This window comes from Mastigoproctus giganteus, chromosome 12 (assembly GCF_048544385.1).
Source record: "Mastigoproctus giganteus isolate SK-2022 chromosome 12, ASM4854438v1, whole genome shotgun sequence".
Taxonomy (NCBI): domain Eukaryota; kingdom Metazoa; phylum Arthropoda; class Arachnida; order Uropygi; family Thelyphonidae; genus Mastigoproctus; species Mastigoproctus giganteus.
Window position 1 is genome coordinate 92564005 of NC_143586.1, and position 25823 is coordinate 92589827.

The following is a 25823-nucleotide window of genomic DNA, read 5'->3' on the forward strand; positions in this document are numbered from 1 at the left end:
GTATCCCCCCAATCTAGCAGTTTTCCGACCCACCTAACATTGCCTCGATAGCATCAGCAAACATTCTTGCACCCTTTCTATTTAAGTGTATCCCATCCCTGTAGAAGCAGTCTCTCCTGTTAACAAGTACAGACCAGGCTGAAAAAAATTCTACCCCTTGAGCCCTGCACAATCTTTCCAGGGCCGAATTGATTGACAGGGCTCTCATCATATACTCCAACATAGAGTCACCAACACTTGTTGGTGACTCTATTGTCAGGGAAACGGGGAACCTGCTTTGTAAAAAGGATAGGTGGAACAGGACCAGGGTATGTCTGCCAGGGGCAAAGGTTGATGAGGTTGTAGAGCGAATATCATCTTTTAAGGGAACAAAAGGTGATATAGTTGAACACGTTGGCACTAATGATATTAAGAGTAGGAGACCGGCGGAATTACTTAACAAGTACAGGTCACTGTTGAACAAAAGCCGAGAATTAGGGTTGAATTTGAAAGTGTCTGCAATTCTGCCCAGACACGACAGGGGGGAGTATATGATGAGAGCCCTGTCGATCAATTCGGCCCTGGAAAGATTTTGCAAGGCTCAAGGGGTAGAATTTTTTTCAGCCTGGACTGTACTTGTTAACAGGAGAGATTGCTTCTACAGGGATGGGATACACTTAAATAGAAAGGGTGCAAGAATATTTGCTGATTCTATCGAGGCTGTGTTAGGTGGGTCGGAAAACTGCTAGCTTGGGGGGAGACAAAGATCAATAGATTGACAGTAGCCACTGGCAGAGGTGAAAGAGATTCTTGCACTGCTTCTATTAGAATGAGCAGAAGCCTGAAAAACAAGATGCATGATATTTCAGAGACTGCTGGGAGCCATTGCGGTACAAGTAAACACATGGGTTGTGTTAGGGTACATTAGAATAGAAACAGGTCCAGGTATACTTGCGTGTACACCAATGCTAGGAGTTTAGTAAATAAATTTGATGAATTTGAGGTATTGCTCAAAACATCAAAGGCAGATATTGTTGGGATATCAGAGACGTGGTGTCACACAGATATAAGGGATGCAGAACTGGAATTTGGGGAGTACAACGTCTACAGAAAGGATAGACAGGATAGGAAGGGGGGGAGGGGTTAAGCTATTAGTTAAGAAATACATAAAATCCAAGGAAGTGAAGCCAGTCGACATCGTTGGACAGTGCAGTGTCAAAGCCCTGCTAGTGTCACACACTAGCAGGGCTTTTGTGGATTTATTGGATGATTGTTTTCTACATCAGCATTTTCGGGAGGCAACTAGAGGGAGTAATATGCTTGATTTGATTATCAGCAGTGATTCTTCATGCATTAAGAATCTGCAGATAAATGAACCACTAGGTGGCAGTGATCACAGTGTGCTGAAGTGGGATTTACTCAAAGAGGTAACTAGCATTAGGGGTAAAGGGAACGGTTATTGCTTCCCTAAAGGCGACTACGATGGACTGAGACAGTATTTAAATTCTATACAGTGGGACCAACTGATGATGTTACCAACAGCAAATTCAAAATGGGAAGCATTCAAAGAACTTATCTTGGAAGCTACTAGGCTTTACATACCAACTAAGAAATATTGTTCAAGGTTTAGGCCAAAATGGATGTCAGATGAACTAATGAGGCATATGACAGAGAAGAAAAATGCATGGGATACTTACAAATTAACACATGACACAGAAGCCTATGATAGATACAAGTTGATATGCAACCAAGTTACAAAGGAGGTTAGGCAGGTGAAGGCAGATTACGAGAAATCCTTGGCAAGGGATGCAAAGAAAAACAGGAAAGAGTTCTTTGCTTATGTAAACTCTAGAAGGAAGGGGATGAATCAGATTGGTCCACTTGATATTGATGGGTCAACTGTTGATGACCCTGCTCAGGTAGCTAACAAACTAAGTGAATATTTTGCATCGCCATTCACTCATGAGGAGTTATTCAGCGAGGGGAATGCCAGAGGTGTATTCAACTCTAGCAGTAAGCTACAGAATCTTGAAATAACTGGGAGTAAAATGGAGGAGAAACTGTTGAAGATAAACACAATAAAGGCACCCGGGGTGGATGGGATCTATCCAGTTATATTAAAGGAAGCAGCAAAGAAAGTAAGCAAATCCTTAGCCATAATTATGAGAGCTTCCTTGGACTCAGGGGAAGTACCCATGGACTGGAGATGTGCAAATGTGACCCCAATTCACAAAGGAGGATCAAAGGCTGACACAAGTAATTATAGACCTGTGAGCTTAACTTCTGTTCCAGGAAAATTAATGGAGGCACTGGTTAAAGAAGCACTGCAGGATCATTTAGACAAGACTTCAGTTATAGCTGGGACACAGCATGGATTTGTGAAGGGGACGTCTTGCCTGACCAATTTGATTGGATACTATGATGCAGTCACAAAAGAACTGGATGCAGGGAATAGCTTTGATATTATATACTTGGATCTTAGAAAGGCTTTTGATACTGTTGCACATGGAAGACTGCTTCACAAATTGGAGCAGTGTGACATTGGAGGCAAATTTCTGCTATGGATAAAGGGGTGGTTGAGGGGGAGAAGACAGAGTGTGGTAATCAATGGACACTGCTCGTCGTTTACTAATGTTATTAGTGGAGTCCCTCATGGTTCAGTGTTGGGTCCATTTTTTTTCTGTATTTATAAATGATATTGATGATGGTATATCAAGCTTAATATCCAAGTTTGCAGATGATACGAAGGTTGGCAGGGTTGTCAAGGACACTACTGACACTATGCTGCTGCAACAGGATCTGGAAAGGTTGTACAGATGGGCTGAGAGTTGGCAAATAAAGTTTAACATTGACAAATGTAAAGTACTACACATGGGAAACAGCAACCCCAGAGCAACGTATCAACTCTGTGGTACTACACTGACAGTGGTAGAGAATGAAAGGGACTTGGGGGTGGTTGTGCAGGCAGATATGAAGTTCTCTGACCAGTGCAGACGGGCTGCAAGAGTAGCTCATGGAGTATTGTCAATGATATACAGGAATTTTTCTAGCAGGGATAAGGAGGTGATTATTCCCTTGTATAAGGCAATGGTCAGGCCACACCTAGTGTACTGTATACAGGTCTGGAGGCCTCATTTCAAGAAGGATGTAGAGCTGCTGGAACGAGTACAGAGAAGGGCAACAAGATTAGTGAATGGAACAAAGGGGTGCTCTTACGAAGAAAGGCTTAAGTTTTTCAAATTACAGTGTCTGGAAACTAGGCACTTGCGAGGTGATCTGATACAGGTGTATAAAGCCTTGAATGGTTTGAGTATGCTCAATGCTGATGGGATTCTTCCTCTAGCTCAGAATAATCACCTGAGAGGGCATAAATTCAAATTGAGGAAAGACAGATGTAGGGTAGACGTGCGGAATTTGCCTTTAGGCAGCGGGTGGTTGGTTGGTTGAACAGACTTCCATCCCATGTAGCGGAGGTTGATAGCCTAAATAAGTTTAAGGCTCAGCTGGACGTGTATTTTGAACGAACAGAGGGGTGAAGTGGAAGTGGGGTTTTTTTTTTTTTTGGCTGATATTGCATAAGCTTGCTTTCTTGCATCAAATGCCTCTACTAATGCTAATGCTAATATTTTTAATTATGAAATTTATTAAATGTTTTTGTCGGCAGAGGGTAAATCGCGAATTTCCGAGTGGGAAATTTAATTTCTTCTGCGTTTGGTTGGTCCACAGAGTATGTGGGATGGTCTGTTAGTTTTTTTAAAAGGCGTTTTCTGGCTTAAATAATAAAATTTAAGATATTCAACCCTAAAGGGTCTATATATTTATAGGACCACAGGTATCTAGAAAATACTTTTTTTTTTTGTATAACTTATCTAAAAGAAAGTTGTTTTGAAAGTTGTTTTGAAAGTTGTTATGTTGTAATTTTTATGCCCATTTTTTGAATATGAAATTCAAATTGTTCTGTTTTTGGTATCTCCTGCAAAAAAAAAAAAAAAACAGTTTACATTTGATCAATTAGCTGTATTCAATCCGTTTCTGTTCGAGAAATATTATAGTCAGAAAGTCGATGAGTTGACTGGTCCAAAGTTAACTTTGGAATGATGAATAATCGTTTAATTACACCGAACAACAAAATTTGAGTGATACTGTTACTGGCCTGAAAGTAAGTTTACTTTATAGATTTGTGGGTACTAAACACGTAAATATTGCTTAAAGTGTTCATCTTTTAAAAAAAAATAGTTTTTTATATTTTAAAAGGTATTTTTTATTTATATGGTAGTAGTAGTAGTGGCATGTGATGCAAGAAAGCAATTGTATGAGCTTATGCAGCATCAGCCAAAAAAAAAAAAAAAAATCACACCATTCCCTCCAAATGCCTGTCCAGTTACTCCTTAAATTTATTCAACCTATCAACTTCCACAATGACAGATGAAGTTTGTTCCAGCAATTAACCACCCGCTGGCTAAAGGCAAATTTCCGCACATTTATTCTACATCTGTCCTTTCTTAATTTGAATTTATGCCCCCATAGGTTCATAATCTGAACAAATGGAAGGATCCCATCAGAATTCAGCATGCTTAACCGATTCAAGGCCTTATACACCTCAATCAGATCACCGTGCAGGTGCCTAGTCTCCAGCCACTGCAATTTGCAGAACTTAAGCCTCTCTTGGTAAGGGGATCCCTTTTTTCCCCCTCACCAATCTTGTTGCCCTTCTCTGTACACGCTCAAGTAAATCTACATCCTTCCTAAAATGAGGCCTCCAGATCTGTACGCCGTACTCAAGGCGTGGCCTGACCATTGCCTTATACAGAGGGACAATCACCTCCTTTTCCCTGCTAGCAAAATTCCTATATATCATTGACAAAACCCCATGACCTGCCCTGGCAGCCTGTCTGCATTTCTCAGAAAACTTCAAAACTGACTGCACAATTACCCCCAGGTCTTTTTCACTTTCTACTACCTTAAGTGTAGTACCACACAGTTGGTACGTTTCTCTGGGGTTACTTCTATCCATATGCAGTACTTTGCATTTGTCAAGGTTAAACTTCAGTTGCCACTTCTTAGCCCATCTGCCCAAATTATCTAGATCCTGTTGCAGTAGCACACTGCCATTACTGTCATTAACAACCCTGCCAACCTTTGTATCATCTGCAAACTTCGACATTAAGCCTGATATACCTTCATCAATATCATTGATAAATATACAAAACAACAGTGGACCCAACATTGAACCCTGTGGGACTCCACTAATAACATTAGTCCACAAAGAGCAGCACCCATTGATTACCACCCTCTGTCTTCTCCCACTTAACCATCCTTTTAGCCATTGTAGCAACTTACCCTTAGTACCATTCTGCTCCAATTTGTACAATAGTCTTCCATGCGCAACAGTGTCAAAAGCTTTCCTGAAATCCAAATATATGATATCAAAATTATTTTTTGCATCCAGTTCCTTTGTAACCACATCATAATATCCTATCAAATTTGTCAAACAAGACTTTCCCTTAACAAACCCATGCTGTGTCCGAATTATTGCTATAGTCTTGTCTAGATGATCCTGCAATGCACCTTTAACCAGTGACTCCATTATTTTACCCGGAACAGAAGTTAAACTAACTTGTCTGTAATTACCCGTGTCACCCTTTGATCCCCATTTGTGAATTGGGGACAGATTTGCACATCCCCAGTCCATGGGGATCTCCACTGAGTCCAAGGAAGCTTTCGTAATTATTGCTAATGGTTTGTTTACTTCCTTTGCTGCTGCCTTTAATATAACTGGTTAGTTATATTAAAGAAGATATCATCCACCCCAGATGCCTTCCTTATGTTTAACTTCAGCAATTTCTCCTCCACTTTGCTCTCAGTTATTACAAAATCACTTAGCTCCCTGTTAGAGTTTGATAAACATCTGGCCCCTTTCCTACTTGAATAACTTCTCGTGTGTGAATGTAGAGGCAAAATACTCAGTTTGGCAGCTATCTGAGAATGATCATCCACAGTCAAACCATTGATATCAAGTGGATCAATCTGTGTCATCCCCTTCCTTTTAGAATTTATATTACAGACTTTTAGAGTTTATGATTACAGACTAGCTTATATCTGCCATAGGCAGATATAAGCTAGTCTGTAATCAAGCTGTAATCATATGCATCCCATGCATTTTTCATCTCTACCACGAGCCACATTAATTCATCCGATATCTATTTAGGCCTCAACCTTGACAGTATTTCTTAATTGGTATGAAAAGCCTAGTAACCTCCAAGATTAAGTTACTGAAAGCTTCCCATTTAGAATTTGCTATTGGTAACATCATTGGTTGAACCCACTGTATAGAATTTAAAAACTCTCTGAGACCATTGTAGTCACCTTTACGAAAGCAAAAGGCCTTTCTCTTATCCATGATGGTAGTTAGATCTATAAGTAAATCCCACATCAGTACATTGCCTCATTTAAAGCATTTGGGAAAGCCACATGTTCCCTAAAGTAGTTACTGCCCCAGTTAATATATACAGCAGGCCCCCGTTATAACGCGGTTTGCTTTACGCTGATTCACTATAACGCTGTTCTTATATTATAACCCGTATCTGACTATAACGCTGTCACAGATCACTATAACGCTATTTTACAGATTGAATTTTTGGCATATTTAACGAAATCGTTTCATTTGATGGAGTTGGTAGCTTGAAAATGAATAGCAAAACAGCATTAAAACGTTTCCCACGCCGACTTGAGAAATTTTCAAACGCTCAGTGAAATTTTCTCGCACGCTAATTTAATTGCAGTACAGTGACTTGTTATGTAGTTCCGAGATCAACATTTTAAAAAATGATCAAGTATATTGCTTGTTATATGCATTTATCCGAAGTTTAGTCATCACTCAGTACCGTATTAGATATCGTGTGAAATGGGCAGTTTACTCGAACATTATATCATAATTAATGCAACTAACGCAACTACATTTTCGAAGAGTTAATAATGACCGATAAGAATGTAAAAGCAACAATGTCTGAGCGCAGTACGAAGACTATAAATGTAAGAAAAAGACTGAATTTGAAAATTAAATTAGACGTTTTGAAGCAAATCGATTCCGGTCAAAGACAAGCGGATGTGTGTCATAATTTAGCACTTGCAAGTTTAACTATAAGAACAATTATAAAAAAAATAAAGAATTAATTTTAACAGTGGAAAAGATAGCTGTTCCACTGCAAGCAACTAGGACTAAGCCGGTTATTAGGAATGAAATGGAAAGACTTGAACTAATTTTATTGAAGATAATATCCAATGCAGAATTCAGTTAAGTTAAATATTATTAAAAAAATAAAAAAAAAAAAGAGAGAGAGGAGAGAGAGATTAGCCAGTATGATGATCTGAAGAAAACTCACCTAAAAAAAAAAAAAAAAAATGTGGATCCATTTAAAACTAGTAATGGCTGCATTAGCATTAGCATTAGTAGAGGCATTTGATGCAAGAAAGCAAGCTTATGCAGCATCAGCCAAAGAAAAAAAAAAAAAAAAAAAAAACCCACTTCCACTTCACCCCTCTGTTCGTTCAAAATACCTGTCCAGCTGAGCCTTAAACTTATTTAGGCTATCAACCTCCACCACAAGGGATGGCAGTCTGTTCCACCAACTGACCACCCGCTGGCTAAAGGCATATTTCCGCACGTCTATCCTACATCTGTCTTTCCTCAATTTGAATTTATGCCCTCTCAGGTGATTTTTCTGAGCTAGAGGAAGAATCCCATCAGCATTGAGCATGCTTAAACCATTCAAGGCTTTATACACCTCTATCAGATCACCTCGCTGGTGCCTAGTCTCCAGACACTGTAATTTGCAAAACTTAAGCCTTTCCTCGTAAGAGCACCCCTTTGTTCCATTCACTAATCTTGTTGCCCTTCTCTGTACTCGTTCCAGCAGCTCTACATCCTTCTTGAAATGAGGCCTCCAGACCTGTATACAGTACTCTAGGTGTGGCCTGACCATTGCCTTATACAATGGAATAATCACCTCCTTATCCCTGCTGGAAAAATTCCTGTATATCATTGACAATACTCCATGAGCTACTCTTGCAGCCCGTCTGCACTGCTCAGAGAACTTCATATCTGCCTGCACAATCACCCCCAAGTCCCTTTCATTCTCTACCACTGTCAGTGTAGTACCACAGAGTTGATACGTTGCCCTGGGGTTGCTGTTTCCCATGTGTAGTACTTTACATTTGTCAATGTTAAACTTCATTTGCCACCTCTCAGCCCATCTGCTCAACCTTTCCAGATCCTGTTGCAGCAGTGTAGTGTCAGTAGTGTCCTTGACAACCCTGCCAACCTTTGTATCATCTGCAAACTTGGACATTAAGCTTGATATACCATCATCAATATCATTTATAAATACAGAAAACAATAATGGACCCAACACTGAGCCCTGAGGGACTCCACTAATAACATTAGTCCATGATGAGCAGTGTCCATTGATTACCACTCTCTGTCTTCTCCCACTCAACCACCCCTTTATCCATAGCAGCAATTTGCCTCCAATGTCACACTGCTCCAATTTGTGTAGCAGTCTTCCATGTGCAACAGTATCAAAAGCCTTTCTAAGATCCAAGTATATAATATCAAAGCTATTCCCTGCATCCAGTTCTTTTGTGACTGCATCATAGTATCCAATCAAATTGGTCAGGCAAGACTTCCCCTTAACAAAACCATGCTGTGTCTGAGCTATAACTGAAGTCTTGTCGAAATGATCCTGCAGTGCTTCTTTAACCACTGGTTGAATAGATTTAAACCGGCTGGTTGAATAGATTTAAAATCCAGGAAGAAGCCGCAAGTGCAGAAGGAGCCAAAACTTTCAAAAAAGAATTTGTTAAAATTATTGAAGAGGGGTATTATGTGTTATACTTCTCAACAAGTTTTTAACATAGATGAAGCAGGACTTTTGTGGAAACGAATGCCTAAAAGAAGTTTCATATTGAAAGAAGAAAAAAAAACATGCCAGGTTTCAAAGCGGCGAAGGATCGGTTGACTTTATTGTAGGGTGGTAATGCTGCGGGGGATTTAAAATTAATACCCCTTTTAGTTTATTTGGAAGAGGGCCAAAGTTCAACCCAAAATCGACACATTTTTCATGATTAAATTCATTAATTAAATAATTAAATCAATTTAGATCAATTAAATTCATGATTTTAAGTTTAATTTTGATACGTAAGTAGTTATCACATAATTATATACGTATATAATGCAGAATATTTTATATGTACAAATATTTGAATATTAATACCATTTATTATTGATTAGGAAATATCCTATGGCACCGACTGCAACTCACAAATATATATGTTACCTTATGGGAATGCGGTGCTCGCTTAGTGCGGATTCACTTAGCACTATTTTTCCGGAACGAATTATCAGCGTTAAGTGAGGGTCACCTGTACTCTGTTCTGTTGGAAGGGGTTTGTCAGGCAGAGGGCATAAGTTCCACTACCCAGTTATAGGAATTCCCTGTTCTCGATTTGGTGTGATACTTGTGGATAATAAGGTCAGCCAGCTCCTCTTTTGGGAAGTTCTGTTGGAGGTTGCGCTGATACAATTCATCTCTGATAGCAGAAGGGTCTAAGTCTTTATCAACATAAAAGATGAGAATACGCTATCCTTTCTTTCTTGGGAGCTCAACAGTGAGTCCCAAGGTGAGGATCTTGGAGTTATTGCGGATTTTCATGGCTTCTTCTCTGGTTTCCTTCTCAGTAATCACTCCTGTATTCTGAGTTTTCCGGATTGATTTTATTCTGGTGGTCTTGAAATCTTCAGTCTGGAGATAATGGTGTTTTTAATTTACTCACTCGTCTTCGGAGCATCTGGACAGGCAGGCTTCAAACCAACAAGGTGCAGTTTAGGTAGTAGGATTTTCCTTCTAGGAGTGGGGCCTTTACTGGAAGGTTAGTTGTCAGTTTTAGGGTTCTTCAGAGCATCTGCATAAGTAGGGGTGCACTGTAGCATTTGATTGCTCCTGTCTGGTAGGGTTGCCTCTAGTTTAGTGGCATTCTTCTCTGACTGTAGGCGAATGTTGAGTAAAATTGTTTCCACTTTGCTCCAGAGGTTCACAATGTTTCCACAAAGAGCTGTAGTGATATAGTTACTTGAGACCTTCATTAAGTTTTTAAGCTGAGTTCTGAGGGTCAGAACCTGTTCCAAAACAGTGCAACCTGGTAGGATTCGGTCCAAAGCTGTCTCAGACTCCTTTGAAGTTTCATTATTGGTCTCTGTCAGGGAGCCCGAGGTTTCCTGTAGATCCATGGGCTGACTCCTTGTTTCCCTCTCTGATTTGTGGATGACGGTTTTATGATTCTTTTTCTTTGACCTGAAATCCTCTATCTCTTCCTGTAAATCAGTGACTAGTGGTTCGTTGTTGGCTTTTGCATGGGGTATGCTTGGTTGGTTGTCCTACTAATCGGTTATTTCTTGCACGTTTATTTATTTAGGATTTGGTTAAAATTCAGAAAATTGAGGTCTTTGAATAAGCGGGTCGGAGATGCAGTAGGTTAAAGGAGGTCAAAATGGAGTCAAATGACACTATCAATCTTGAAAACAGTCAGTTGTAGACGAAACAGTTGGGTGGAACATGTTCTGTAAGCAAAAAAACACAAAGGGCTCCCCTCCCCAGTTAAAATAGTCAGGTTTTGACATGCCAGCTAATCAAAGCACGTAGGCTGCACTCTAGTTCCCTGTTAATGGTGACCTGACCCATTGACAAAGGAACTGAATAAAAACGTTAAAAGCTGACTGTTGCATGTAGCAAAAAAACTAAAAAGAATTCGCCATTGGAGTCCTCATTGTAGAAGTATTCCGTGAACACAAATTAAGAGAATTTATAGGCACTTTGGACTCATAAAATTAACTGAAGCTCAGCGAAAAATATCATAGCAAGCATGTTTAACAGCCAAAATGACAACCTTCCATTGTGGCAGAAGGCTTCTGCAAGATTTTGTTTAGAAAAATTGCTGTAAATTCTATATAATTTCTAAAATGTTTGACTGACAGGCAATAAAAGCACTTCCTACTCTATGAGGACATAGTTTGTCATTCATATCCTGTGGACCAACGTCATTTATTCCTCTCCTTCTTGTGTCAGAAACATTAAGCAGAAACAATTTTGCTACTTTTCTTTGCATTCTTAGCCAAAGACTTCTCATAATCATGTGTATCCCCTTGATTATTTATATTGATTCCATGCATCTTTCTTATCTTCCACTTGTCTCATCAGCTCAACAGTATTTCTTTGTTGATACAGAAAACTTAGTAGCCCTTACAGTTACTTTCCTTAACACTGCCCACTTGGCATTTGTTTACATTAGTTGGTCTCACTGAAAAAATTTAAAATGGTTGCCACCGGCCCACTGCTGTGGCCAGTGACTGCTGGTGTTACTGGCTGACTGCTTTCTCTTGTTGCTTCTCTAACACGTTGGTATAGAAAGCAGTCGACCAGTAAATCCAGAAATGTTCTGCTGAATGAACATCCAACTCATAAGTTCCAGTCTATATCTGGAATGCTAAAATTCATTCGGATTCCCCAGGATAAATGGGGAATCAGAAAGAATTTTAACTTTTGTTGGTATGCAATCATCTTTGGAATATCCAGTGTTACGTTGTTTCCTTTATGTAGAGTATTCATCTCATATCAGTTTTATCTATTAATATTGCCTACATAATATCATTTAGGAATCATATTGAACCTTATCACTATTTAATAACTTTTAAAGGGAAAGGATAAAATTATAACTGTAACCACCAATATGGAGAGAGAATTTATTTTCTCAAAAATAAATTCTCTCTCCATAATTTTGTTTTTACTTAGTTATCAGGTTTGTCTCTGACAATATCCAGACAAAACAGTTGTGAAGAAATTGGACGTGAGCTGTGTTATATGAACTTAGACCTCTAAAATTATAAAATAAAATGGTTAATGCTGTTTGGTCCTATTGAAATTATATGGAGTTTAGGAATGTACTGTTTTTGTCCTTTCATGCTTTTTGTAGCCATTTTTATAAGTTTGATAATCCAATTATATATTGCACATGGCAGCGTATATTAAACAGCTTCTTCATAACTGTGTTTCATCTGATCTGAGCATTGTCACTAGGGCCCACCAGCTATCTGATGAAAATCTGAAACAGATTGTCATTGCAGTGTTTCATCTTTTAAATAAATAGTACATTAACCAATTTGCAAATATTATTTGAAAGTACATGTAATGTAATATGCCAGGGAAACTTGTGAAGGCAAAGTTTGTTTTTGGTGTGAGCATTAACTGAGCAGTTTAAATGCGGCTGGACACACACACACACATATACACACACACACTATAATTTCAGTAAGGCTAAATAGCATTAGCTATTTACTTTTACAATTTTGAAGATGTATTTTTATAATTATTTCCTAATACAAAGCTGTCTGTTTGTAGTTATTATATATGGAGCAACATTGATTCTATGGAGGGTGCTACAAATTTTTTAAGTGTTTTAGAAGAAAGAAAAATACTCACAACAAGGACAAAAATGAAAGGTAATTTATTGTAATGATTTTGTTAAACTTTTTTCCTTAATGTGCACTAACTTCCTTTTATTTGCAGTGAACAATGAGTATACTCACTTCTTCAGCCAGCAGTGGGGCATACCCATTGTTTATATAACCTCTCAGTAAGTCAGTTTGACTGAATAATTGATATACTTCTGCCACTTCAAGTTTGCCCCTTTTCAGGGTTAAGTTTCAGCATATACACAGTCATTCAGGACAATATATAATCAAATTATTTAATTTTGTTTGGTTTTTAAAACTGAAAATTAACAAAGAATAAGTTCCTTTTGACAATAAAATACATTCTAAATTTAATAACAGCCATAATTATTTTAATCCCAAAAAAAAATTATGTTTGTGCTGGGCAAACATAGTGGAAGTTAAGCGAAACTTCTTTAGGCAAACATTTATCACTTGACCAGGGATCCTGTATTGACCATATGAATTCCGCAGGTGACGAATCTGCATGAATGGGAACCTCGGAGATATGAGACATTCCGCTACCAAATCTAATTTCGGCAAGTGCTGTGGCATCGGATGATATTTAAAACCGTTTGACTTCAATAGAGCTGGAATCACTTCATTCTTGAGAGAGCCACAACAGCTGTTACAGGCCGACGTTTGACTTACATCCTCATTTGGAAATGCTGTTTGAAGAAGAGTGTGATCTCAAGCTGCTACAATCTTCACCTCATTCTTGAACCAAAGCTGATCACATACGGGACAGACTGAGCTGAAATAATTATCCAGGAATGTACCTTTAAACTGTGCGTGGATGCTTCGGTATTTCTTAAAATCCTGTTGTTGCTGCTCCGGCTGTGTATTACTCTCGCTATGCGTTGAACGATTTGATGGAGTACTTTTGGAAGTCGGTTTTGGCTTCACTTTTCGTTTATGACTGGGCTTCGAGGACTCTTCTTTGTTTTCATTTGCAGTATCAACTTCCACGACTCGTTCCAAATTCACTTCTCACATTTCTGGGGAGATGTGGATGGACCTTCTCCGGCTTCTTCATTCAACTCCATCGCATACTGTAATTTCTTCCACTGTCGAAATAGCTTGGATCTCTTTTTCATACTCAATGGAGGTGGTTTTGGTGGCTGCATTGCATGTATATGTACTCTATACGCTTTACAATGCTGACTATTAGTCTTCAACATGTTGAATTATAAATATTTTTCTGTCAGAATTTATTAAATACGGTGGTGAATGATGAAAGAAATAGCATGACTCAATCAGTAGGGGTACTGATTGGGTCATGTGTTGCTCGTGCCTGGTATAGAGTAGTATAATGGTGGGGGGATTAATCATTTTGTGTTGCATTTTCTTGGCAATTTTTGTCAATCCACGGATGCATTGCTGCTATACGCCTTACAACGCTCACCACAGTGGACCCTCGCTTTACAATTGGTTCACCTTTATAAGGCCTTCACCAACTTTGCACAAAAAGCATTTGAAATCAAGAGAGACTTGCGAAGACGGGCGCTGCAACCAGTCCCTGTACCAAATCTATAGCTCATTAACTAAATTAGCCCATGCCCCTCCCTACCCACAGAGAAAGACAAGATTAACTGGACATGACCACCCGAAATGAAGAAACATACCAGACAAGACTGCCAAACTTGACTCCTCCCCCTGTAGGCCCCCAAACCAATTGTTGGGGGACCCCAGAGGCAGGAAAACAACCTATGTAACTGAATGGGAATAATGACAAGCTGGTATTGTCCCCATCGTAGCACATGTCCTGAAACAAACTTGGATAAACATAACTAAATTTACCAAATAACCCAGCGGTTCCCAAACTGGGGTCTGTAGACCAGTTCCAGGGAGTCCGCAAAATGACCCTCTGGAACTGGTAAAATTATTTGTTCTATGTATAGCAAATTGATGATAAATAAAGTTATTATTATATATTTATATAAAAATAAAGTTGAGTTGTTTTAAACATAAAACTTTGAATTTTCTTTTCAGAAAACCCAGTGTCCATAAGTACACACACAGAGAGAAACATATATAAATATATATATATAAGGGGTCCGTGAACTTTTTTTTTTTTTCAATTTTGAAGGGGTGTGTGAACTTCTTTCCTTTTTTGAAGGGGTCCATAGATCTCAGTAGTTTGAGAACCACTGAAATAACTGATAGGACTACCAGGAGGCTAAATGGTACCTACAGCCAGGGCTACCTCTCAGCTGAAGAATAACAGTAAGCTGTGAGCACACTGTGGTGTGCTTGTGTGAATGAGCAAGTCTAAATTGCTAGGAAATGAGTAGATGCATGACTATGAGTAAATTATTTGAAAGACTGAGTATCATGGTAAATGTGAGTGACTGATTGAGAAACTGAGTATTGTGGTAAATGTGAGTGATTGATTGTAAAATTGATAAATGATTAAACTGAATTGTTAAAATTCTTAATTAAATAGCTGAGATAATTAAGTTTATAAATTGATTGATTGATAAATGACCTCTCAGCTGAAGAATAACAGTAAGCTGGGAGTCGGTATTCTTGTGTGAATGAGCAAGTCTGAATTATAGGAAGTGAGTAGATGCATGGCTGTGAGTAAATGATTTGGAAGACTGAGTATTGTGGTGAATGTGAGTGATTGATTGTTAAATTGATAAATGATTAAATTGAACTGCTAAAATTCTAAATTAAATAACTCAAATACATAATTAAATTTGCAAATTCATTGGTTGATAAATGATCTCTCAGCTGAATAATAACAGTAAGCTGAGAGTCACTGTGGTATCCTTGTATAAATGAGCAAGTCTAAATGCTAGGAAGTGAGTAGCTGGGTCTTTTACCTGCAGATTAGTATTAGCATTAGTAGAGGCATACAATGCAAGAAAGCAAGCTTATGCAGCATCAGCCAAAAAAATCCCTCCCATTTCATCCCCCCATTCGTTCCAAATGCCTGTCCAGCTCAGCCTTAAATTTATTTAGGCTATCAACTTCCACTACAAAAGATGGAAGTCTGTTCCACCAATCAACTACCTGCTGGCTAAAGGCAAATTTCCACACAACTGTCTTTCTTCAATTTGAATCTATGCCCCCTCAGGTTCTTAATCAAGAGTAAGAATCCCATCAGCATTCAGCTTGCTCATCCCATTCAAGGCCTTATACACCTCAATCAGATCACCTTGCAGGTGCCTACTCTCCAGACACTGCAATTTTCAGAACTTAAGCATTTCTTGGTAAGAGCACCCCCTTTGTTTCCCTCACCAATCTTATTACCCTTATTTGTACTCATTCTAGCAACTCTGCATCCTTCCTCCAGACCTGTACACAGTACTCTAGGTGTGGTCTGACCATTGCATTGTATAACGGGATAATCACCTCCCTGGCCCCGCTAGCAAAATTCCTGTATATCATTGACTAGACTCCATGACCTGCCCTGGCAGCCCATCTGCACATCTCAGCGAACTTCATATTTGACTGCACAATTACCCCCAGGTCTTTTTTACTTTCCACTTCCCTGAGTGTAGTACCCCCACAGTTGGTACCTTTCTCTTGGGTTATTGCTACCCATATGTAGTAGTTTGCATTTGTCAATGTTAAACTTCAGTTGCTACTTCTCAGCCCATTTGCTCAACTTATTTAGATCCAGATGGAGTAGCATTCTGTCGTTAAAAACCCTGCCAACCTTTGTATCATCTGCAAATTTGGACATTAAACCTAATATACCTTCATCAATATCATTGATGAATATACAAAACATCAATGGGCCCAGTACCAAACGCTGGGGAACTCCACTAATAGCATTTGTCCAAATCTTCAAATAGGCCTCTGGAGTTGGGAATATTCATAATAATTGCACAATCCTACACCAACAGTTATTAAAAATAAATAAATAGTGTTGTGTTCAAATAATAATGATGTAAATAAATGAAATAAATAGAATGATATATTCCACCGGATAAAACTGATAAAAAGGTAATTGTCTGTACAATAAAATATGAAATTTTAAACTGGAATGAATAAATTACAATAAAACAATATAGATAAAAGACAGGATAATAAGTGCTAAAACACCATAGCTTTCAGAGACATCCGCCTCCTTTTTCAACATTTCAACAGTGAGGTTTATCGTACGGCACATCCTTAAATATCAGCAGGCTCACAGTTCTCAGCACGTGTTTCTACGGGAGTATGGGCAGTATTCTCCCCAAGTGCACTGGAACCGGAAATGGCTCGGGAACGTGCCAGGCGGAACGCTAATTCCGTTCAAGAACCACTGCCTTGAAGAGGGGATGAATGCGGATTCCCCTGTCTCTATTAATGGTATTGCTCTCAGAGGAGCAAATCTACAAGCTCTCGAGCCATTTGCTGTCCCAAAATCTATGTGCCCAGTCAGCGATAACAGCTTCGCCTGGTGAGATTTGATAGTGCTCCTCCCAAAAATGTTCTACCACAGCAGACTTCCCATAATCTGTCGTCTTTATCGCATTCTTATGCTCCCCAAAGCAATCTTTAAACCGATGTTTCGTTTCATCAACATAACATTTCCTGCAATCCAAGCACCTTGATCTCATACACGATCCCACTTGTACATTCCTTTGGTATGGGGTCCTTGACCTGTGTGCAACCTCCCCCCTGGCAGCTGCACACAGCATGTCTGGCAATCGCATAATACCCGAGCTATACGCTTAGTCCCAGATAGTAGGGAATGTATGCGGTGGCAACTGGTGTAAACTGTTCTCTTCGTCTGTGCTCCACTTCTCAGATATATTTATCTATGATCCTCTGGGGGTAGCCGCATTTTCTGAGATCCGCTGTGACACGTTTAATTTCTTCTTTTCTATCCTCAGAAGTGCTGCAATGGGACCCAGCCCTATCCAACAATGCCCTGATAACACTGTTCTTATGATGGTTGGTTTGTGCCGTATTGTAATGTGTATACTGGACCCGGCACATGGGCTTCCTATATACACTGGTTTTCACCCTAGGGCCTTCTCTATTCAACACATCAAGGAAAGGGAGGGTACCCTCTACTTCCACCTCCGAGGTAAACTGAATAAATGGGGAGAAGCTATTAAGGAAACCAAGCACCTCATCCTCTCTCCTCCTCCAAACAATTTTAAATGTATCGTCGACATAGTTTCCATGCACACATGGGGAGAACTGACCCATCAAAAATCCTGGCTTCGAGCTCCTCCATAGCTAAATTTGCTATGATAGCACTAATAGGGGAACCCATTGCTGCACTATGAACCTGCTTGTACATTGTGGTTTGAAAAACCATGGTGGTACTTGAGAGACATAGCTCCACCACACTACAAATGTCCTCCATGCCTAACAGAGTGATGTTGCTTAGGGTGTCATCCTTCTCCAATGCCTATATGTGCACATTGCACCCCATGGTCAATAGGAAGGCCCTAGGTGAACAAGGATATCACATTGAATGAAACCATCTTATGAATCGCATTGTCTCCACTATCCCTGATGGTAAAATCGGAACGTCCAACAATAGGAGAAATCAGTCTGGCTAAGCATGCGTAGGACTGCCTATAAATGACACAATCGGCCTATGCAGAACCCCCGCCTTATGAATCTTTGGAAGGCCGTAGAACCTATCTAACTGGCATCCTGTTGCATGCAATGTCCAATAAACATCTTTGGAAATCTTTTCAGCCTTCAACCAACCTTGTAGAGTCTTGTTTACCTGCCATTCCAAACCCACCAATGGATTCCTACGAGTAACCCTGTATGTCGCTCTATCATTCAAAAGTTCCAAGGCTTTGCTACAATATTCTTCTTTGTCAAGGATCACCATTGACCTACCTTTACCTGTGGAAAAGATCACGATACTACCATCTTGTCTAAGCTCCTTAACTCTGACTAATGCTGAGGTTGGAGGGAGCTGCCCGAGCCTGACTCAAAATGACTGAGGTTCTTGTACAGATTTCATTGGACACGACCACAGGTAACTTACTCACAGCTCTTTCGATGCCCATAGCCACTTCCGCAATTGTCGGATTAGGAGGATCACCGCAAACTTCGTACCTAAGTGTAACACCCCCCCTCTTGTTCCTTAGTTAATTGTTTGCTGCTCATATTGCATATAAAGTTACTAATCACATTACCACTTCTAATACTACGTTCGGCCACGGCCTCCTTCATTAACCTGTTAAACTTGCCATGCCTTTGTAAATATCTGAAATTCGGGCTGCTTTGGCCGACACTACCCTCATAATAAGCAAAAAATGTGCAGGAGTCACACCACCACTTACATTATGCAAAAACAAACCTTTGCGTCTCCTAATATAGTTCAGATTATTATATAGTTTTCCAATCCAAATGTTTAACACTTTCTTCTGGTACCAGATGAAGCTGTTATCGTCGACCGGACACAAAAAGTTTTGGAATCCCAAATGGCTCAAGAGCTTGCGGATTTGCTCCTCTGAGAGCAATTCAATAGAGACAGGGGAATCTGCATTCATCCCCTCTTTGAGGCAGTGGATCTTGGAGGGGATGAGCGGTTCCACCTGGCATGCTCCCAAGCCATTTCCTGTTCCAGTGCACATGGGGAGTGTACTGTCCATGCTCTTGTAGAAACACGTGCTGAGAATCGTGAGCCTGCTGATATTTAACAATGTGCCGTACGATAATCCTCAATGTTGAAAAAGGAGGCGGATGCCTCTGAAAGCTATGGTGTTTTATCTCTTTTATCTACACTGTTTTATTGTAATTTATTCATTCCAGTTTAAAATTTCATATTTTATTGTACAGACAGTAACCTTTTTATCAGTTTTATCCGGTGGAATATATAATTCTATTTATTTCATTTATTTACATCATTATTATTTAACACAACACTATTTATTTATTTTTAATAACTGTTGGTGTAGGATTGTGCAGTTATTATGAATATGAATATTCCGAACTAATAGAGTAAGCTTATCTGCGAAAAGATCTAAACCTCCCAAACACTTCCTAGTTCATTTCACAAATATATGTGGTCTCAATTCTAGTCTCAATGACGTCCATTTCCACTTTCAATCTGCCAAACCCCATGTGTGGGGTGCCTCCGTAGCCAGGTGGGAAGCAGCAGCAGTGCGTAGCACACGCTTCTTGATTAGACCGGGGTTCGAGCCTGTCACCACAAAATACGGAGGATGCGGAAAGGTCAGGGAATGACTACCGCACATCCCGGAGCAATATGGCCTTAGTTGCTAATGCTCCTAAAAAAAAATCAAATAACAAATAACAAAAACCCCATGTACTTTTTCTGACAGAATCTCAGTTATCAGTTAATTCAACTACTGGTCATCTCAGTTGCCCAAATTATTTGCTGTATGATTACTTTCACCTCAAAGGTGGTACATGTGCATATACTCATTCCGATATTCCCTGTCAGAGATTTGGTAATTTGAAATCTCTTCAACTTGAAATCTCTCTTCGATCTTCCCTGGCTTGAAATCTCTTTACCTCGTTGTGTCAAATTCATCTGTTGCCTCTACCATTCTCCCAACTCCACTAACCACTTGGAGCTCTTTGACTTCCTCTCTTTGCAACTTGACTTTCTCCAGTCCAACTTTCCTAACAGTAAGGTAATTTTACTTGGTGATTTTAATGTTCACAACTCCAGCTGGCTTCCGTTTTCTAGTCACACCGATCCAGCTGGTCGAGATGCTGAGGCTTTTGTAATTACTAATGACCTTGCACAGATTGTTCATTTACCTACAAGAATACCGGACAACACACTTGATCTTTTTTTCACAAACAACCCTTCTAAGTACACGGTCAAAGTGACTGGTCATTTAGGTACCTCAGATTACAACTTGGTGATTGTATCTTCTCCAATGGAGCCTTGATCTCATGGCTATTCCAAATCTCATGTTGTTTGGCATTACAAGAATACAAAATGGGATGACCTGTGAGATTTCTTTTCTTTGGTTGGATTACTGTTTCAAAACTTGTGATGTCAACGCTTGCTCAGATCATGTCAGTGAAATTATTCTTGTAGGAATGAAATCCTTTATCCCACACTCCACTTTAAAATCTCGTCCTTTATCTAAACCTTGGTTTTCCAATAAATGTGCTAAGGCTGTTCAAGAGAAGAATGTTGCATATCATAATTGGGTTGTTTCCAATTCTTTAATTTCATTTTCTGCCTACACCAAAGCTCGCAAAAACTGTAAAGCAGTTACTAATCAGTCCAAACTAGATTTTGAACAAACTAAGAGTAGAAAACTTGCTTCTTGCCCTAATGGTAGCCAAGCATTCCGGTATCTTGCTGCCGACCAGGCTAGACAGGTAGGTAAAGTGCCTGCCTGGCAACCCAAAGATCGTGGGTTCGATTCCCACCTCGGGCTTGGATCACAGTAAAATGCAAAAACTTTGGGAGGTGCATTATGGCCATAGAAGCTTATGCGCCAACAACGAACAAGGGGGAAAAAAAAAAAAGGTATCTTGCTAAAGCTATTGGCCGCAACTTTTGCCCATCTTCGCTCCCACCTCTGTCAAAACCAGATGGTTCTGTTGTCACTTCAGCCAAGGATAAAGCTGACCTGTTAGCATCCCATTTTTCTTCCAACTCATGTATTAATGATCTTGGTAAAACACCTCCTACCATTCTCAACACACTCCATCAATGCCTCCTGTGGTCTTCCGTCAAAAGGATGTCAGAAGGATTTTGACGAATCTTGATGCTACGAAAACTCCAGGTCCAGATGGCATTTCTCTACTTATTCTCAAAACCAGTGCTCCTGATTTTACTCTTGTTTTTTGCCGCCATTTTTCACTTTCTTATCCCAAAGGTGTTTTTCCTTCTACTTGGAAATTTGCTCATATCCAGCCAGTTCCTAAAAAGGGTGATAAATCCCTCCCACCCAAGTATCATCCCATTGCAATTCTACTATTTCTAGAGTAATGGAGAAATGAATTAACCGCCAACTCTTAAACTATCTAGAAACCTTCCTTCTGATCAACGATAGGTAGTATGGATTCAGTCAGTGTTGATCCACTTGTGATATTCTGGCTTATGTTACCCATTTATGGACAAATTCAGTGGAAAAGTTCAGTGAAACACAAGCAGTTGCTCTTGACATCTCAAAGGCTTTTGATCGTGTTTGGCATAAAGGTCTTCTAAACAAGCTTCCATCTTATGGTTTTCCAACTGTTTTTTGTAATTGGTTATCCAGTTTTTTCTCTGATCGCTCACTGAGGGTGATGGCAGATGGCTCTCTGTCTTCTAACTTCACCACTAAGGCTGGTATCCCCCCTAAGGTTCAGTTCTTTCCCCCACACTTTTCGTCTTGTATATTAATGACCTTCTTCCATTGACTGGAAATCCTATCCATAGTTTGGCCGATGATAGCACATTTGATTCCACTTTCCATTTTGAGAAACCTTGCCTTGCTCAATCAGCTTCAACTTCTCGAAAATGTGTTACAAATTCCTTAAATGCTGGTCTCAAGGTAATTCTCCAGTGGGGCAAAAACAACTTAGTTGATTTCAATCTTTCTAAAACTCGGTCTTGTCTTATATCTCGCAAAGAGGATTCTTCTGCTCCTGTGCTTATCTTTGGTGACACTCCGATTTCTAGACAAGTTGATATTTCTCTTTTGGGGATTACCCTGACTTCTAATCTCTCTTGGCACAAGCACATTAGAAATATTGCTTCCTCTGCATCTAAAAAACTTGGGGTTCTCTTACGCTGTTGGCGTTACTTTTCTTCCAAAGAGCTGTTCACTCTGTACAAATCGCAAATCCGTCCTGCCATGGAATATTGTTCCCACATCTGGGGCAATGACGACAAAACCTCTCTCAGGCTTCTAGATTCCATTCAGAATAAGGGCAGTTAGGTTAATTAATGACTCCTCTCTAACAGAGTGTCTTCACAAACTGGCTCATAGACGTACTCTTTCTGCTGCAGGCCTTTTCTACACATACTTCCATGGGCACTGTTCTTCTGATTTGGCTTCTGTTATTCCCGCTCTCTCCTTCAACACAGTCCGAACACGTGCTGCTACCAGCCAACATCCATTTACTTAGGTTAAAAGTAGCTGCAGGCAGAGGTGAAGGTGATTCTTGCACTACTTCTATTAGAATAAGCAGCGGCGTGGAGCGAGGGGTGTTGGGGTTTCAGGGACTGATGGCAGTCATCGTGAAACAGGTGGGTATATGGGATGTGTTAGGGTAACTAATAATAATAATAGGTACATCTATACTTGCATGTATACCAATGCTAGAAGTATAGTAAATCACTTCAAATTTGATGAATTTGAAGTGTTGGTCTAGACATCAAAGGCAGATACTGTTGGGATAGCAGGGACGTGGTGTCACACAGATATAAGGAATGCAGAACTGGAATTTAGGGAGTACAATGTGTACAGAAAGGACAGACAGGTTAGAAGGGAGGAGGTGTTATGCTGTTAATTAAGAAAAACATAAAATCAAAAGAAGCGCATCCAGTTGTTATAGATGAACAGTGCACTGTTGAGTCACTTTGGTGTGACATAAGCACTGCTAAAGCAAAAATAAGAATAGGAGTGTGTTATAGGCCTAATGACTCGAATGAGTACAATGAACAATTGTACAGAGAAATAGTGGGCTAGTAAATCAGAATGTCTTATAATGGTGGATTTTAACTACCCAGATATAGACTGTAACTTATGGGTTGGTCACTCGCACACTATTAAGACTTTTGTGGATTTATTGGATGATTGTTTTCATGTTCGAGAGGCAACCAGAAAGAGGGTAATACTCTTGATCTGGTTATCAGCAGTGATCATTCGTGTATTAAGAATTTGCAGATAAAGGAACCATTAGGTGGCAATGATCACAGTGTACTGATGTGGGATTTACTTAAAGATATAATTACCATCAGGGGTAAAGGAAGGGGTTTTTGCTTCCATAAAGGTGACCACAGTGGTCTCAGACAGTTTTTAAATTCTGTACAGTGGGACCAACCGATGATGTTACCAACAGCAAATTCTAAGTGGGAAGCATTCAAGGAATTAATAGTGGAAGCTACTAAATGTTTCATACCTATTAAGAGGCCTCCGTAGCCGAGTGGGCAGGAGCGGGAGTGCAGTAGCACACGCTCTTTGAGTAGACCGGGGTTCAAGCCCTGACTGCTGAATACGGTCGATCTGCCAACCCGCACTGGACCAGCGTGGCAGATTATGGTCCATTTCCCTGAGCATGAATTGTTGAGGAGGCTTCCACCCTGCAGTGGGTTGATAATGGCTGCACTTTACTTTTTACTTTTACCTATTAAGAAACATTGTTCAAGGTTTAGGCCTAAATGGTTGTCAAATGAAATAATGAAACTCGTGGCAGAGAAGAAAAATGCATGGGATGCAAATAAATTATCAGCCGACACAGAAGCCTATAATATAATATATAAGCTAGTCTATAATCAAGTCACAAAGGAGGTTAGGCAGGCGAAGGCAGATTACGAGAAATCTTTGGCAAAGGATGCTAAGAAAAACAGCAAGGATTTCTTTACTTATATAAACTCTAAAAGGAAGGGGATGAATCTGATTGGTCCACTTGATATCGATGGTTCGACTGTTGATGATCCTGCTCAGATAGCAAACAAACTGAATGAGTATTTTGCATCTACATTCACTCATGAGGAGTTATTAAGGTTTGAAAATGCCACACGGTTATCAAATTGTAGCAGTGTGCTTAATGATTTTGTAATAACTGAGAACAAAGTGCAGGAGAAACCGTTGAAGTTAAAAATAAGAAAGGTACCTGGGGTGGATAAAATCTATCTAGTTATATTAAAGGAGGCGGCAAAGGAAGTAAGCAAACCCTTAGCCATAATTATGAGAGCATCCTTGGACTTAGGGGAGGTCTCCATGGACTGGAGATGTGCAAACGTGTCCCCAATTCACAAAGGGGGATGGAAGGGTGACACGAGTAATTAGAGACCAGTTAGTTTAACTTCTGTTCCGTATAAAATAATGGAGTCACTGGTTAAAGATGCATTGCAGGATTATCTAGACAAGCCTGCAGCAATAATTCAGACACAGCATGGGTTTGTTAAGGGAAAGTGTTGTCTGACAAATTTGATTGGTTATTATGATATGGGTTACAAAGGAACTGGATGCAAAAAATAATTTTGATATCATATACTTGGATTTCAGGAAAGCTTTTGACACTGTTGTGCATGGAAGACTACTGTACAAATTGGAGCAGAATGGTATTAAGGGTAAGTTGCTACAATGGATAAAAGGATGGTTGAGTGGGAGAAGACACAGGGTGGCAATCAATGAGTGCTGCTCTTCGTGGACTAATGTTATTAGTGGAGTGCCACAGGGTTCGTTGTTGTTTTGTATATTTATCAAAGATATTGATGAAGGAATATCAGGCTTAGTATCGAAGTTTGCAGATGATACAAAGGTTGGCAGTGTGTTACTGCAATAGGATCTAGAAAATTTGGGCAGATGGGCTGAGAAGTGGTAACTGAATTTTAACATTGAAAAATGCAAAGTACTGCAAATGGGTAGAAATAACCCCAGAGAATCGTACCAACTGTGTGGTACTACACTGTAGGTGGTAGAAAACGAAAAAGACCCGGGAGTAATTGTGCAGTCAGATATGAAGTTTTCTGAATAATGCAGACAGGCTGCCAGGGCAGGTAATGGAGTGTTGTCAATGATATACAGGAATTTTGCTAGCATGGAAAAGGAGGTGGTTGTTCCTCTGTATAAGGCAATGGTCAGGCCATGTCTTGAGTACTGCGTGCAGGTCTGGAGGCCTCATTTTAGAAAGGATGTATATTTACTTGAGCGTGTACAGCAAAGGGCAACAACATTGGTGAGGGGAATGAAGGGATCCTCTTACCAGGAGAGGCTTAATTTCTGCAAATTGCAGCAGCTGGAGACTAGGCACTTGCGAGGTGACCTGATTGAGATGTATTAGGCCTTGAATGGGTTGAGCACGCTGAATTCTGATGGGATTCTTCCACTTGTTTAGATTAGAAACCTAAGGGGGCATAAATTAAAATGGAGGAAGGACAGATGTAGAATAGATGTGCGGAAATTTGCCTTTAGCCAGCGGGTGGTTAATTGCTGGAACAAACTTCCATCTGTCGTTGATAGGTTAAATAAATTTAAGGAGGAACTGGAAAAATATTTAGAGGGGATTGTTTTGTAATTTTTTTTCTTTCTTTTTTTTTTTGGCTGATGCTGCATAAGCTCATACACTTACTTTCTTGCATCACATGCCACTACTACTACTGTGTCCAACTTCAAACTCACAGAACCAACTTTTCATCTTCCTCGTTTATTTATTCAACTGCTGTTTTCTGGAACAACCTTCC

At 39.7% G+C, this 25823-nt stretch overlaps 1 protein-coding gene across 1 annotated transcript in view; it reads left to right on the forward strand.

Moving 5' to 3' along the window:
- The window catches only part of LOC150077278 (intersectin-1-like), a 126325-nt gene that overhangs the window by 25727 nt on the left and 74775 nt on the right, over positions 1–25823 (forward strand). Inside the window, exon 2 of the mRNA XM_090385839.1 lies at positions 12429–12529. Within this exon, the coding sequence (XP_090241965.1) occupies positions 12429–12529 (101 nt within the window). The remainder of the gene's footprint in view (positions 1–12428; positions 12530–25823) is intronic.